The 15,906-nt window shown below is 44.4% G+C and overlaps 2 protein-coding genes across 2 annotated transcripts in view; one reads left to right on the top strand and one right to left on the bottom strand.

The window, feature by feature from the left end:
• Positions 1-3,713, bottom strand: part of LOC139647106 (uncharacterized) — a 7,680-nt gene extending 3,967 nt beyond the window's left edge. The window contains exons 1-5 of the mRNA XM_071522956.1: positions 3,684-3,713; positions 3,248-3,350; positions 1,807-1,930; positions 945-1,102; positions 152-294 (exon numbers count right to left, since the gene is read on the bottom strand). Coding sequence (XP_071379057.1) covers positions 152-294; positions 945-1,102; positions 1,807-1,930; positions 3,248-3,350; positions 3,684-3,700 — 545 coding nt within the window. The 5' untranslated portion in view covers positions 3,701-3,713. The remainder of the gene's footprint in view (positions 1-151; positions 295-944; positions 1,103-1,806; positions 1,931-3,247; positions 3,351-3,683) is intronic.
• Positions 3,714-5,188: 1,475 nt separating this feature from the next.
• Positions 5,189-14,412, top strand: wipf2b (WAS/WASL interacting protein family, member 2b). The gene is made up of 7 exons (XM_071522958.1): positions 5,189-5,276; positions 7,041-7,173; positions 10,929-11,069; positions 11,133-11,801; positions 12,798-13,013; positions 13,979-14,080; positions 14,372-14,412. The coding sequence occupies exons 1-7, from the start codon at positions 5,211-5,213 to the stop codon at positions 14,410-14,412; spliced, it is 1,368 nt and encodes a 455-aa protein (XP_071379059.1). The 5' UTR covers positions 5,189-5,210.
• Positions 14,413-15,906: the final 1,494 nt, after the last annotated feature.

Raw genomic sequence — 15,906 nt, 5'->3', positions numbered from 1 at the left:
CAAAATAATCACAATATTAGTCACAATTAGTCAATATTGTGCGTTAGCAGGATCTGTCCCCCAGGAAACGCCTCTCTGTAGTTTCTGTTCCTGATCGTCAGAAAAGCTGCGGATTGGTTGTTAGATCAGAACAGATGATGATGTCACTCACTGGTCTCTGAGAAGCTGCCAGTTGTCTAGGCGACGGAGCACCGCCTCCGCCTCCGCCGTCAGCTGGGTCAGCTGACTCTCACTCGCACGCAATGCATTCTGGGCCTTCTGCAGCGACTCCTCCAGCTGCTCACTCTGCTCTTTCTGTCCGAGGAGAGGAGAAGAGGAGGAGAGGAAGAGGAGAGGAGGAAAGAGGAGAGGAGGGGAGAGGAGAGAGGGAGAGGTGAGGAGGAGAGGGAGAGGAGAGGAGGAAAGAGGAGAGGAGAGGAGGGGAGAGGAAGAGAGGAGAGGAAGAGAGAGGTGAGGAGGAGAGGGAGAGAGGAGAGGAGAGGAAGAGAGGAGAGGAGGGGAGGGAGAGAGGAGAGGAAGAGAGAGGTGAGGAGAGGGAGAGAGGAGAGGAAGAGAGGAGAGGAGAAGAGAGGAGAGGAGGAGAAGAGGAGAGGGAGAGGAAGAGGAGAGGAGAGGAGAGAGGAGGAGGGGAGAGGAAGAGGAGAGGAGCGGCGGAAAGAGGAGAGGAGGAAAGAGGAAGAGAGGTTAGGAGGAGAGGAAGAGAGGAGAGGAAAGGAGAGGAGGAAGGAGACGAGAGGAGGAAGGAGGAAAGGAGAGGAAAGAAGAGGATTACTCTACAAAAGTTTTCCTCATAAGTTCCTTCTTTTTCACTATTAAAGAAAATACCCTCCTGTGAAATGATCAGTGTGTGTGAGAGAGTGTGAATGTGTGTGTATGTGTGTGTGAGTGAGTGTGTGTGTGAGAGAGTGTGAATGTGTGTGTGTGTGTGTGTGTGTGTGTCGTACCGCCCCCTGCAGCCTGTGCACCAGCTGTGTGAGTGTGTGTTGTCTGGTGTGGATCAGCTCCAGGCGGCTCTGCAGAGCGCCGAGCAGAGCCTCCGCCTCCTCCACCCCCGCTCTGCTGTCCGCCTTCAGAGCCTTCCACCGGCCCCGGGCCCGGCTCTCTGAGCACACACACACACACACACACACACACACACACGTGCATGAAAACACACAGACATTAAAAACGTATCTTTTTTAATTGACTTTGACTTTATTAATTTATTCTTGCAGTAAGGTGTACTGAAAACAGCACAGAATTTTACATAAAATAACACTTAAATCATAAACATTTGTACAAAAACATAAAGATTAAAGAGAAATGAAAAGAAATTCTGCATTGTAAGGTGGGTTATGTCTTGACTCAAATTTATGAAAACACAAAAAAAGAGTTAATACAAAGTTAATGTAAAGTAAAAAAAAACAAAAAACATACACACACACACAATCTTCCAAATAAGGCTAAAGAAATACGTCTAAAAAATAAGCCTTTTTTTTTTTTTAAAGTGGGCACTGAAACTGCCTGCAGAAAAGAGAATGAAAGCAAACTCATGTCCCAAAAATAAAACATTACCCCACAGTGCTGAAGAAATATTCATAGTGTAGAGTGTGTGTGTGTGTGTGTGTGGGGGGAAACAGATGAAAATGAGAAGAGGAAGAGAAGAAGAGACGAGGAAGAGGAAGAGAGGAAAAAGTGAAGAGGAAGAAAGGAGGAAGAGAGGAGAAATCTCACAACCTCAGGCCTCCATTAATGCACCTGGTTTATAAATAGTGTGTTCCAGTGTTTGGTGTGTGTGTGTGTGTGTGTGTGTGTGTGTGTGTGTACCAGGGTGGGCGGGGCATGGCTGTGTCAGCAGGTGCTGGACAGACTCCAGTCCCTCCAGTAGAGTCGTCATGGAGTCCAGGACAGACAGCTGACGCCACAGAACCTTCTGGACCCGACGGCTGTCCTGCACACACACACACACACACACACACACACACACACACACACACGCACACACACACACACACACACACACACACACAATTAAGACTCAAACCTCAGTTCTCGCTAAGACAGATGCAGAATAGCTCCGATAGCAAGGGTGGAAGTAACTAATTACATTTACTCACATTACTGTAATTGAGCAGCTTTTTTGTGTACTGTAAGGGAAGTAATTTTACTTTTACCTAAGCACGTTTTTGCTGAATTATTGTACTTCACTACTGTATTATTACTGTAAGAGGACAGATTGTTTTTGTCTCTCCATCAGCAACAGAAACTGGATCAAACCATTCACAGTGAGAAGAGGAATCTGACTTTACTTTGTTTCTGCACTTTATTTTGTCATTTCTAATGTTTCCAGTGAAAAGAATCCAGTGTGAACTCTGTCCTCTCTCCTGTTAGAACCACATGGAAAAGATCACAGCTGACAACGTTCTCTGTTCTAAAGAGGAACTCAGGAACTTTTACTCTGAGGACATTTTTAAATCACACACTTTTTACTTTTACTGAAGGAGATTTTTACACCGGTACTTTTACTTCTAATTTAGGCCTGAACAATTAATCGAAATTTTATTGAAATCACAATATGGCCTACTGCAATTTTCAAATCGCAGGAGGCGCAATATTTGTTAAAGGTGAAATGTGTGTCAAAATACCATTTTAAATGAAATATTGTGGTGCTGCAGAGATGTCCTGGCCTACACATCATATTCTACAGACTTAAGAAAACATCTTTGTTTGGTACAGATCACCGCAAAAATCACACCATAATCATTTTAATACGTTTTTCAATGAAAATGAGAATAATGATGTAAAAATGATCATTCCCTCTAATATCGAAAATCATATCGCAATTCCAATATCAGTCAAAATAATCGCAATTAGATATTTTTTTCAAAATCGTTCAGCCCTATTCTACTTATGTTAAATATCAGCAGAGTAACAGTACTGCTGCTTGAGTAGGACGTTTTAGTATCTTTCCATCACTGTCAGAGAGTCACACAAAGAATTCATGATCTGCGTCAGAGAGAGAAATGGGAGACAGGAGAGAAGAGATATCAAAGAGATGGAGAGCAGGAGAGACAGTATGAGAGAGAGAGAGAGAGAAGACAGACAGAGATACAGACATGCAGAGACAGACAGAGATACAGACAGACAGACAGACAGAGATACACAGACAGACATACAGAGACAGACAGACAGAAATACACAGACATACAGACAGAGATATACAGACAGACAGACAGAGATACACAGACAGACATGCAGACAGACAGACCATCAGGTAGAGGACCATCCTCGCCGTCTCCACACCGTCAGTCAGCTCCGGGTCTCCATACAGGTCCAGCAGAGCAGGCTCGCATCGGTCCAGCAGCCTGCAACTAAAAACACCGCTTCATATATCACAACGTCACTTGTTACAACGCTTTGTTCAGCACTCAGTTTTAACAGGCCAATGAAAGACGTTAGGCTATATTTCTTAATATTTCTGATTATCAGACCGCTGGGATAATGAACAGCCAGTAGCGTCAGTTAGCTAACGTCCCTGTCTGTGTTTTACGGCCGTTCTCATGTTTTCAGCCATTGTAGTTACGAATTCTATATGGTTTGAAAGGGAAAGACACCGGTCTGCGCAATAAACAGCGACTGGCTATCTACATCTCTAAAGTTAACTACATTATGTGACTTAATGTATGAATTTTGAAGAGGCTTACGCTTCAGCAACGGCCATTTCTGTTTTCAAATATCGGCGGTACGACGTGAGAGCTGATTGGCCGGTTCGCGATGACGCGTCACATACGTGACGCGTCAGTGACGCCCTCTGTTTGTGACGGGCCAGTGACGCCCTCTGTTTGTCACGCGTCCAAATTACACAAAATAAAATCTGTTGTCAGATTAAACATTTTTATCTTGTCTCCTATTTTAATGCTCTGCACGTGCATGCATTGAAATTATCCGGTAACAACAACATTTCTAACGGTCAGCCTGCCCCTCGCGGCCGTTGGCCCGTCGTGGTTTCGTGTTTTGTGTGTTTTGTATGCACAGCAGCGTTTCCGCTCAGACTGGTCATGCGCTGCGTGCGTGTTGGCCGGAGAGAAACACACAGATCTGCTGCAGACAGGACAGGCTTTATACAGAGATGTAGATGGATTTTAAATGCAGTTAAAATATCTTACACTTATTATGAAATATAAACACAGAACAGGCACACAAATATGAGTTAAATATCAACGGGTCGAACGAATGGGCCGCTAATATTCATCGGTAGGTTTTGTCTCCATTGATGCAGACTTGATATGTTTTGATGATGCGCTGGCACGGGTTGCTAATGCTAATGCTAATGCTAGTTAGCTAGGCTAGTGAACTGAGCGCCGGTCTAACTTTAAGGTTGACAGTTTCATCACTCCTATCTAGCTAGTAAGACGGCCTGTGTCCGTGTCATGTAGAAAATGACCAGACTGTCCAGCCAGCTCGTGATGTCAGAGGAGAGCGTCTAGCTTTTTTATCTTGCTTAAAATACTAACGGCCACCAGCTAGCTTGACAGCCAAGCTAACGCTAGCCGCCTGCAGTGATTGCGAGCCAGGCCGTTATTGGTGGTGTGTGATGCTAACTTAGCTAGCCTGCAGCTAGCAAGCTGATATATTTTCTGATTAATGTGCAGGCTAACATCTGTGAAATTGTTTAGGTAGATAGCATTACTAGCAGGTACAGATACAAATAATTTGAGATGTCGAGGGAAGAATGTTAGGTAAAGCACTTGCAATGGCAAAGTTAACTTGCTAGCTTTGATTTATTTGCAAACATGTTGACGATAAAAACTCTAAATGCAAATTGTACTATTCCTGTCGCACACAGTCATATACTGTGTTGTATTGCTGCTGCTGCTGCTGCTGCTGTGTGTGTGTGTGTGTGTGTGTGTGTGTGTATGTGTGTGTGTGTGTGTGTGTGTGTGTTGTGCTCCTGTCCATATAAGGACAGAAAGATGCAGAAAACACAATCATATTAACTAAAATACTTCTCACTTCTCAGTTGGCTAAAGTTAGGGTTAGTCTTGGCTTAGCACAGTAATTTACATTCATTGCTCATGCTTGCCTATGCGTACCCCCTAGTTCCCCATAGTAATGCATTGTGTGTGTGTGTGTGTGTGTGTGTGTGTTGCAGGTGACCCAGGTGTGTGTGTGTGTGTGTGTGTGTGTGTATCGTCCGCTGTCTGTCTGTGGCTGACGGTAAAAGGAGCAGGATGCCCATTCCTCCCCCTCCCCCTCCTCCCCCGGGGGGCCCTCCACCTCCGCCCACCTTCAGCCAGGTGAGCACCTCCACCCACACACACACACACACACACACACACACACACACACTTAATCACCACTATCCCTTTTCCTCCTAATCCCTTTCTCCTCCTCATCCTTGATCTCCTCTCCTCCCATCTCCCTGTCTTTCCTCATGCCTTCCTCATTTTCTCCTCCTTTTCATGCTTTTATTCCTCCCCATCTCTTTCTCTGTCCCTCCACTTCATCCTCCCCTTCCTCGATTATCCTCTCTACCTCTTCCTCCTCCTCTCCCTCATCCCTCTTATCTCTCCTCCCGTCTCCCTCTTCATTCGTTTGTCGTTCTCTTCCTCTCCTTCATCCGTATCCCCCTTCCTCCTAATTTACTTCGCCCACTCCTTCCCTGCTTGTCGTCTTCTCGCCTCCCCCCCTTCCCCTTCCCCTTCCCCTTCCCCTTCCCCATCTTCCTCATTCTCTTCCCATCCTCCCCCTCCTCTTCATCATCTTCTCCTCCTCTCTCTCGGCCCATCATCCTCTCGTTCTTCACACATGAGCTGATTTCCCTAAGGAGCTGCCGGCCTGTAGTCCTGGCTGGATGAGATGAGATGAGAAGAGACGTGGGCGATGTTAGTCGGAGATGGGTTGCTTTTAGAAGGATTATAAGGATTTTTGAGATTTTAAGTGTTTTAGACATGCAGCTGCCACAACATTATCTTTCAGCAGGTATTCTTGCCACTCCAGGGTCAGTCGTCCCTTCAGCTTATGATTGGTGCTACAGTTTGGTTTCTTAGCTGCTGAACGGACCGTTTCAAGCCAGTAGGGTCATCTGTCTAGGGCTGCAACTAATGATTATTTTCGTTGTCGATTAATCTGTCGATCATTTTCTTGATTAATCGATTAGTTGTTTGGTCTATAAAATGTCAGAAAATGGTGAAAAATGTGGATCAGTGTTTCCCAAAGCCCAAGATGACGTCCTCAAATGTCTTGTTTTGTCCACAACCCAAAGATATTCAGTTTACTGTCATAGAGGAGTAAAGAAACCAGAAAATATTCACATTTAAGAAGCTGGAATCAGAGAATTTTGACTTATTTTTCTTAAAAAATTACTCAAACCAATTAATCGATTATCAAAATAGTTGGCGATTAATTTAATAGTTGGCAACTTATTGATTAATCGTTGCAGCTCTAGTCCAAAATGTACTTTTTGGCTCACCTGCCAAGGACTGCTGGTAAACCAAACTACTTAACTACCAAGAATAATTTTATCAGCCAAAATTATTGATATACATATCCAAATGCATCCAAAAATAAAAGTACTATGGCAGAGTAATTACTTTTCATTTGAATTTTTTTGGCACACACACAACAATGCTGACGTGTTTCGGCCCATGCAGCCTCCATCAGAGCGTAGGAAAAAGAATGAAGGCTAGAATCAGAAGCTGTGTGAAACATTTAATAAAGAGACAAGAGGCCGGAGCTTGTGAAATGATTTGAAGAAAAGCTGGGCAAGAATTCAATATTGTTGTGTGTTGTCTTTAAATAGAATTATATTGTGTTGTGTTATAGTTATTGATACATGGAATTTAATAATGATAAAAAGCACATACTAATTAAAATCTCTCACAAAATACGATCTGAAACCAATTAGGGAATTCTATACTTTGAAAATCTGTTATTTTGATGCCCCCCTATAATCTCACTCCCCCTCTTTCCATCTACTGCTCTCTCCTCTTTCCCCTCTCCCTCTCTCTCACTCTCCTTCTTTCCCTCCCTCCCTCAACCCCCACCCCCCCACCCCCCAGGCCAACACCACCCCTCCCAAGCTGAACCGAGAGGAGGCCAAAGGTCGCGGTGCCCTGCTCTCCGACATCTGCAAAGGCACCAGGCTGAGGAAGGTGGCGGTGGTCAGCGACCGCAGCGCCCCGCTGCTAGAGAGTAAGACCCAAACACCAGCACCATCAGAGCACCCATACATTCGGTTATACCAATACTTAAACCAGCAACCAAAACAGCAGCCGCCACCGTCAGAGGAGCAGAAGAAGCTGGCCAGCGATAGGAGCGCTCCCATGTCACTAGAGAGTAAGAGCACACCTTGCACCTTCTCACCGACAGGCTGTATGCAAGGTGCAAGGTTTCTTCTTTAGCCAGCCGCCTTGTTTCCTGTCCACAATCTAGCTGAGGTGTTTTTTTTTGTTTTGTTTTTTTTGTTTTTTTTAATCTTGCGATACAGTTGGCAGACCTTGAACTGACAGATTAAACCTTCAGATTAAAGTTTTCCCAGACAGACAGAATAGGATTAAATGCCCCATAACAATAAAACATTGTCATTTGCAAAGCTGGACTAAATCAAACTTTCAAACCTCTGGACTAATGATAGGTACAAGTCCAAACACTGAGAAAGCCTTAGAAGATGACGAGGCAGCGTTTCGTGTGAGAAGTTTTGCTGTGATTATTATGTTTTTTTAATAATAGCTTGCTGTAAATATGCGTTGGCTCGGCCTCTGATGATGCAACGATTAGAAAACCAAATAATCCAATCCATCAGTCCCTCACTGTTTGAATGCTGTTCTGACACAGAGACAAGTTGGTCAGGAAAAACAGTGAAAAAAAACCCCCCAAAAAATCATTTTATTATTATTATTTCTTTATGATAAATTAGCCTGCTTTCTAAATTGGTCCGGGCTACTTTTAGGTCCACGCTGGACTATAGAGCATCTTCCATATTTTAGGCCCTGAAGGCAAATTAGGCCAGAAACTAAACTGTTTCCACCTCTTCTTGCAAAGTGAAAGCCTGTTGGCCTGCACAGCCTGCTGATGCACCAGCCACTGCTACAGCACTCTTATCCAGAGCAGCTTGTATCAGGCTGTGATCACATTTGAGGCTTTTAACACGTCGGTGCCTTTTTTCAGATCACTTCAATAGTTTGGTCGCTCCAGGTGTGCGTCTCCTCCAAGCTGTGTGCCTTGCGTTTTGGATGCGGCGTGACTTTGGGTGCTCCAAATTGAACAAGTCTCAACTTAAGCCGTGCATCACATCAGTATGGGCAAAAATATGTGTCACTAGAAACTGAAATTGAATTATTTATATTTGAATTTGAATTGCTCAACTTGAATAATTGCATTAAAAAACTGAATTTGAATCACATAATTTGAATTTGTATTGTTTAACTTGAATAATTGCATCTGCACTCGATTGCTCTTCCTCAACGACCAGGATGTGTGTCAAACTGAAATTGAATTGCAAGAACTGAATTTGAATTGTGAGAACTGAATACAGTTTCAGAGCAAATGAATTCAATTTCATAATATTACATTCAGTTTCAAGTTTATTGGAATTCAGTTTCAAACTAATAAATTCAATTTCAAATTATGCTATTCAGATTCAGTTTTTCAATGCAGTTATTCAAGTTAAACAATACAAATTCAAATTATGTGATTCAAATTCAGTTTTTTAATGCAATTATTCAAGTTGAGCAATTCAAATTCAAATATAAATAATTCAATTTCAGTTTCTAGTGACACATATTTCTGCCCATACATCAGTGTCAGGCAGAAAAAACAATCAGCCTCTTATAGTTTCCTAGTTAGTAACTTTAGCTGCATCCTCCGGTTCAGAACAGTCTCCTCATCCTCTTCTTCAAAAGCAGGCAGAGAAGTCGCTAACTTCATCTTATGTGTTTTTATTTTTACAACATTATTTCCTTTGTTGCTTCAGGTGAGCTAGCTAACACGAATTAAATGGTCTTGTAGTAATGATAACTCTCCTCGCGCCCTCGGACCCCTCGCTCTCTCTCTTGCTCACAGCTTCGTTTTGTGTTTTGAGCAGGAGAAATAAAAGTCCCATCTGATCACGACTTAATAAGCTCGACCGTCAAACAATATAATGGATAACCAGGAGTGCAAAGGTCAGAGCCACAGCTTTGTGACAACAGTTGTAACTGGATATTCCCGTGTCTCTAAAATGATCATGGAAGATTTTTTTTTAGAGCAGATGGAAAAAAAGAAATCTTTGAGCGGTTAGACTGACAGCGGTTGTCTGGTCCCACATATCAGGACCGATCCGGATACATTTACCTTTAAGGTGTTGTGCATCTTTCAAATGGAACAAACATCAGATTAGATTTAAGACTTAAGTCCATTGGTTCATGCAAATCTGTTTGAATGTTTGCATTTTTTTGTAGTCCATGAGCTGTTTGTCTTTTTACTGTCCCTTCACATCTGCTATGTTGTTTTTATTGTTACTCTTATCTCATCAATTCTTATTATCTTTAGTGTGCTATTTTGTGTTTTTTTTTGTTTTGTTTTTTCTGATGCCTTGTAAATTGGGGCTAATATTTGACAGAAAGCGATGAGAATAGTCATAAAAATACGGCTTTACGTATTTTCCATTTTAGCTTGGACCGTACCATAGCACTCAAACTGTGTGTGTGTTTTTTGATCCGGCCTCAGACTCTGGATCTTACGGACAGGCAGTGGAAACGGCTGGCTAGAACAAAGCTTGGAGCATCCTGCATAGAGGCTATCGCTGACGTTATTGACCATGCTTGCTACTGTGTTTGCTCATGGGCTTGAGGAAATATCAGCTGTGACTGGGGGTGGGTGGGGGCCTAAACATGTCTGCTTTTTCCAGTTTGATGCTATAAAGAGTTTCAGGAAAAAAAGAGACACCTTTTCTTACCTTCTGACTGCTGTAATGAAAGTAGAACACATTATGAAACATGAAGTAACTGGCTGTATATACTGTAGGCCTTTACTTGTAAGCATGAGTAATGTGTTAAATATTGACCAGAGGACATCAGTTAATATTTTTATCCCAAAATGAATATGTAATGTGTCTGAATGGAAACTCTTTACAGTCCTCCACAAGTCCCACAATGCTGAATTTACTGAAAATCGTCATAACAAAGCTAACAGTAAGAGTGGAAATGCAGACAGATGAGTAAGACGGTTCAGAAGCACATTGCGGCTGCTTAGCTCACTTTCTAGCTGTCTGTTGCTGTCTGTTGCTGTCTGTTGCTTGCTGTTATAAAGCTTCATGTTTTAACTGCACAGCTTGAATGGAGGAGTACATGAAACTGGGTGGCAGACATCTTTAAGTATCCAGGCCCGTTGTACAGAGGGTGAAGACCTTAAGGCTGCACAGTACTGGCAAATTATATTGTCCAAGTCTCTTTTATTAAATTAATCCAAATTCAATTAAAATAGCTGTTGCAATGCATGTGGACAGAATTTCTACACAATTTCCTTTTTGACACATTAAAAGAAAATGTCTTAAAAAATGTGGTTAATTTGAATTGCAATTGCCTGCAATTTATTTTTTCCAAGTAACTGTGCAGCCTTAATATCCCTGTGATGTAATTTATTATACATTAATGTGTTTTACAACTGTTTGTCTGTTACACATGTTGTGCTATCCTTTTGATGTCAAACGGAGCTGCGTGGGACCGTAACAAATTCATTGATTCTCATTTCATTAAGTCTCATTTCATTGCATCTCACTGCATTTCTTTGCATCTCATCTCATTAAAGATACAGAATATTTGACATAGAAACTCATACAAGCATCCCATCTCATAGAAACATCCGTACAGTAGTGAGTGAAGTAGTCCTAGTGTTAGTGTAGCAGAGTAATGATATGCTGCTGAGGCTGCAGCACTTTGACTCATCTGTCCAACGGTTGTGGTTCTCAGAGCCAAAAGGAGGCGGGACTGGAACAGGGGGAGCCAATGGCAGTGGAGCAGGAAGCCCGTCGGGGTCTGTTCCACCAATCGGAGGGCTTTTCCACGGCGGAGTCCCCAAACTGCGGCCAGTAGGCGGTGAGTATATTTCCTGTTGTTGAGCAGAGAGCCGGTGGATGTTCTGAACTCTTCACTGAGGTCAGCTGTTGATTCTAGATGGTTCCACCGGACGCTCGCCCTCCACCCGCGCCGCAGCGCCACGCCCACCCAGCCATCGCCATGACGATGCAGAGAGCCCCTCCTCGCAGGCCTCGTCGCCAACGGAGACTGCTCGCTCCCAGCGTCCCTCGCTCCCCAACCTGGCCTCCTCGCCCTGCACCTCCTCCCCCTCCTCCACGGCCTCCTCCCCCTCCACCGGCATGAAGCACTCCTCCTCCGCCCCCCCTCCCCCTCCTCCTCTCTGTCGCCGTGGCAACGCCCCCTCCCCTCCCTCTTCCTCTTCCTACAACAGAGAAAAGCCCCTCCCCCCGACCCCTAACAACACCCCGCCCCTTCCTGCCAAACCTCCCCCGTCGCCTGGCAACAGCAGACGACCTCCGACCTCTGGGGGAAACACCACTTCCTCTTCCTCCTCTTTGGCTCCTCCCCCTCCTCCCTACCGCATCACTAACGGTCCATCCAGCCCCGGCGGCGAGGCGGCGCCCGAGTTGCCGCAGCGACACAACTCCCTCAGCAACAAGAGGCCCGCCCCCTCACCGGGTGGCCACACCCCCACCAGAGGCCCCGCCCCTCCTCCACCTCCCCCTCCCGCCTCCCCCACCCCCTCCCAGCAGGGAGTCAACAGGCCGCCGCCTCCAGTCAGAGAGCCGCCGGGAAGAGGAGCAGGTAGGAAATAACGGAAATATACAGTTTTCATAGTGTAGGACTTGACTCAACTCTGATCTGCTGCTCATATCTGATTTTTTTTTTTTGGATGTCTGTTCATATCTAGGGCTGGGTATCGAAAAACGGTGCCATCAGGTACTGACTGAATTATGTCGGTCCTACCGAGTATCAAAAAATGCCACGTTACCGGCGTTACTGTGTCCAGCGTGTCTTGACAGACCAATCAGCACGTAGCTCTTTGGGTTCATGTTGTCTGTTCTCTGTTGCCTTGAAGGCAGGTGAAGCTCAGAGACTCGTCATAGTTCTAGTCTAGTGCTGACAGGAGTTAACATGCGATCTAAAGTTTTATTTATCCCATATCCCATATTAATATGAACTGACAGGGATGTGGAAAAGACGTCACATCTGTTTTTGTTTCCAACACATATGGACATTGGGACACTGCAAGCTGCAGTGTGAACAGATCCATTGGCGCACACACACACACACATACACATACACACACACACATACACATACACATACACACACACATACACACACACATAGATAGGAATACAGAGATGTGTGTATGTATAACACCTGCCCACAGTGGAGGAAGGAATGTAGACGACACATCGTTGAGATAGGTTTGGTATCAACATGCTTCTTTCTTTCCACCCGCCAGTGTTTCCTCTGTAGCTGTTTTGTAGCAGTGCTGGTTCTGGGCACTTTTGGGTTTTCCTGCTATGACCCATCTCAAGTTCGGTCCCAGTTTTTGCATCACCAAAACCCTTTTGGACAATTATGACATAGTGGAAATGTAAACATTTATGCAAAACCTGTGTGGATAAATGTCTAAATTTTACCCCAAAATAATGCTGATAAAGACGATGCTTTCTTTTTAGTTGAAAGTCGGCTAAACTCTGACATTGTGACAGTCGCCCCCCTCAGCTCAGTCATATTCACATCTCTCTCCTCTCCCCCACTCCCCCCTCCCCCTCCTCCCCCCTCCAGCTCCTCCAGTTCCAGGCCAGGCGTCGTCGAGGGCCGGCGGCAGAGAAGCCCCGCCTCCCCCTCCCTACAGGACGCACGGTAGCCCCTCCCTGTCCACCGACCCCCCCACCCGGGGCAAACCCCCTCCCCCGCCCTCCCGCACCCCCGCCGGACCTCCCCCGCCCCCCCCTCCTCTCCGCAACGGACACTCCTCCTCTATCCCCCGCTCCTTTGTCGGTGAGTTTGTCTGTCACGCCATTACTGTGTTTCTGCATCTAAAAACAGAAAAAAACATACTAGTGGGGTTCAGAGAGGTGGGGACTCAACTCAGCTGAGACTTGACTTGGGACTTGACTCTGACTTGTACTCTGATGACTTGAAAAGGTTTCTAAAGTCTTGACTTGAGATCTTGTGTTTGTGTAAATGACTCAGATTGAAAGTGATGAGATTTGTCCCAGCAGTCGACTGAATTTAAATTCTGTTTTCTAAATTTGTATGGAATGATTGAATTAATTGAAGTTGAAACTGATTATAGAAATCAAACTCATGATGCTCTTACCAAGTTTGTATCCTATTAAAACCATATTGCATTGAAAAGTCCTAGATATTTAGTTTTGTTTAAGATATTAAATTGATACTGGACTCTTGATTTGTTCTGACTTGACTTGCTGTTCTACATTTAGACTTGAGACTTGACTTGAGACTGACTTGGGACTTTATGCCTGTTACAAATAAGGAGGGGAGTTGCATTTAATTAATAATATTTCAGTTTAAACAAAAGGTATGCAACCGACTACCTGACATTCATACACACTCAAATACTGCTAATCTAAAGTTTGATGAAAACACGTTTCCCATCAGAACACTGAATGCAGGCCGATACGCTCAATTTGCAAAAACAGTTGGGGCTCCATCCCTCCATCTCTTCATTCTTTTCCCCTCTTGTCAACCTTTTCTCTCCATCATCTTATTGTTATCTTTTCCTCAATTTGTCTTCTCTATAAGGATGGAAGCACAGCTCAAGGTTTCCATCACTGCCAATTCATCAGAATATCTTAGAAGGCAATTTCCACTTCCCACTGCTGCTTAGAGACGGGCCAGAGGGTTTTATTTTAATACTGAAGGTGAAACGACGACTAAAGAAGAACAAAAGGAGAGGAAGTGATTCATCCTCTCATCTCTTCTCTTCTCTCGTCCTCCAGATGATTTTGAGTCCAAGTATTCTTTCCATCCGCTGGACGACTTCCCTCCTCCAGACGAGTACAGGCACTTCACCAAGATCTATCCCAGCAAGGCCAACAGAGGTATGCACACACACACGCACCTACACACACACACACCTACACACCTACACACCTACACACACACACACACACACAGTTTTATCCCAGCAAGGCCAAGTGTGCATACTCATTCGTTTGCTCACTCGGTTATCGGTTCATTCAGTTACTTTCTCGGTTATTAATTCACTCAGTGTTTTCTTCAGTTAATTACTGCATTACTCACCTGTCTTGTTTGTTTGTTTGTTTGTTTGTTTGTATGTTTGTTTGTTTGTGTGTTTGTTTGTGTGTTTGTTTGTTTGTTTGTAGTTGCAGTGATGAGGGGAGCCCCTCCACTGCCTCCAGTTGGGAGGTGAACCCTGAATATCAAACCAGGAGATCACAGCTGGACCAGGCTTCTACACACAGACACACACACACTTACAGACACACACACACACACACACACACACACACACACACAGATACACATGCACTTAAAGGCACACAGACATATACATTGACACAAACGCACTAAAACAAAACAAATCATCACATCATTTCATCGACATTGTATCTGCAGCGTCCAGCCTCGTCATCCTTCACTCATTCCACCTCCGCCTCATCAACGCTCTCTCTCTCTATTGGCTGAGCCCCGGTCTGGGAGGCGTGACGGACAGCTGTGGGATCCAATCCAGTGTGGCTTCTCCTCCGCTTCTCCCCTCCATCAGGATCTGCAAGAGCCAGAGACGGGACAAGGGGGAGGATCTGGCTGGCGAGAAAACTGCTGGGTTTCCAAAAAAAAAAGAAAAAAACGGAGGCGATTTGAAAAGATGATTTTCAATCGGCAGAACGTTTTTCAAAGTGAAGGTGAAGAAGATGGAATTTAAAAGTGATTTAATAGGAGGAGAGAAGCTGATTTAGAAAAGCGTGACTGTAAGGCAGATGGGCCAGGCCGCCCGCTCCGGAAACTTAATAACACACAACTCTGAAAGCGGAGTGTGTGATTTCATGGCGGCTTCTTCCTTATCTTGCCAGCATGACCGTTCATTTTGCTTGTTCGTTTTTTTTTTTTTTGCACTTGCACTTTTTGCAAGACCGACAAGCAGTTCCTCATGTGGAGTTTTGTTGCTCGCCAATCTGTCTGACGCCCTGAGGAGGATGGAGGCAGAGCGCCACATATCCAGAAATGTCATTTGGGAAGTAAAGGAGGCTTCAGGGGTTTCAGTGACACGACTTCTGGATCCAGGACTCTGGATGGAGGGATTATATGGATGGACTATCTGTAATGACTGATTTATGTGTGGAGGGTGGATGGACAATAATGAAAAGCCATTTCCTGATTTTGTCACTTAGTCTCAGCAGCAGTCTGATTTGGAGAAGAGAGACTGTCCAGGTTTCATCCTCATAACAGTCAAAGTGTCCATCCATCGTCAAAGTGTCCTTGCAAAAGCATTTTGAAACGCCAGCCTGCTTCTGCCTGCCTCCGCACTCCGAAATGAAAGAATCAGATTCTTTATTACACTGTGTGTAACGTGACGGTTCCTGGCTCTAAAAGAAAAATCCTCTCGCCTTCATCGGCTTCTGGTTTCCACACTGTTGCTCCTCCCTGAAGTCTTTACACATTTGAAAATGTGGCTTTTGCATCTGGATTTGAAGAAAGCTCGATCCTGGGAGATTTTATGACGTTTAAGACGTAGAATCTAATATGTTGACCCTTTTAAATATCATGGGAAGGGTTTTGCTGAGCATCTTCACACCCATACACTTACTGCTTGTTCACACTGCGAGCAACTTGGCTGATGTGTTGCACATTTTGACTGAGAAAAATAAGCTATATATTTATACAAATAATGTATTTTTTTTTGCTG

Source organism: Centroberyx affinis, unplaced genomic scaffold (assembly GCF_046629955.1).
Source record: "Centroberyx affinis isolate AG114_WGS23_722 - 3 ecotype Tasmania unplaced genomic scaffold, CSIRO-AGI_Caff_v1 ptg001048l_1, whole genome shotgun sequence".
Classification (NCBI taxonomy): domain Eukaryota; kingdom Metazoa; phylum Chordata; class Actinopteri; order Beryciformes; family Berycidae; genus Centroberyx; species Centroberyx affinis.
Note: the sequence above shows the minus strand (reverse complement) of the source record. Positions and strands in the feature narration are given on the sequence as shown.

Excerpts from the sequence above, each read along its gene's own strand:
- wipf2b (XM_071522958.1), top strand. The coding sequence starts at position 5,211 with ATGCCCATTCCTCCCCCTCCCCCTCCTCCCCCGGGGGGCCCTCCACCT. Across the intron at positions 5,277-7,040 it reads CTCCGCCCACCTTCAGCCAG|GCCAACACCACCCCTCCCAA; the intron begins GTGAGCACCTCC and ends CCCACCCCCCAG. Across the intron at positions 14,081-14,371 it reads TCCCAGCAAGGCCAACAGAG|TGATGAGGGGAGCCCCTCCA; the intron begins GTATGCACACAC and ends TTGTAGTTGCAG.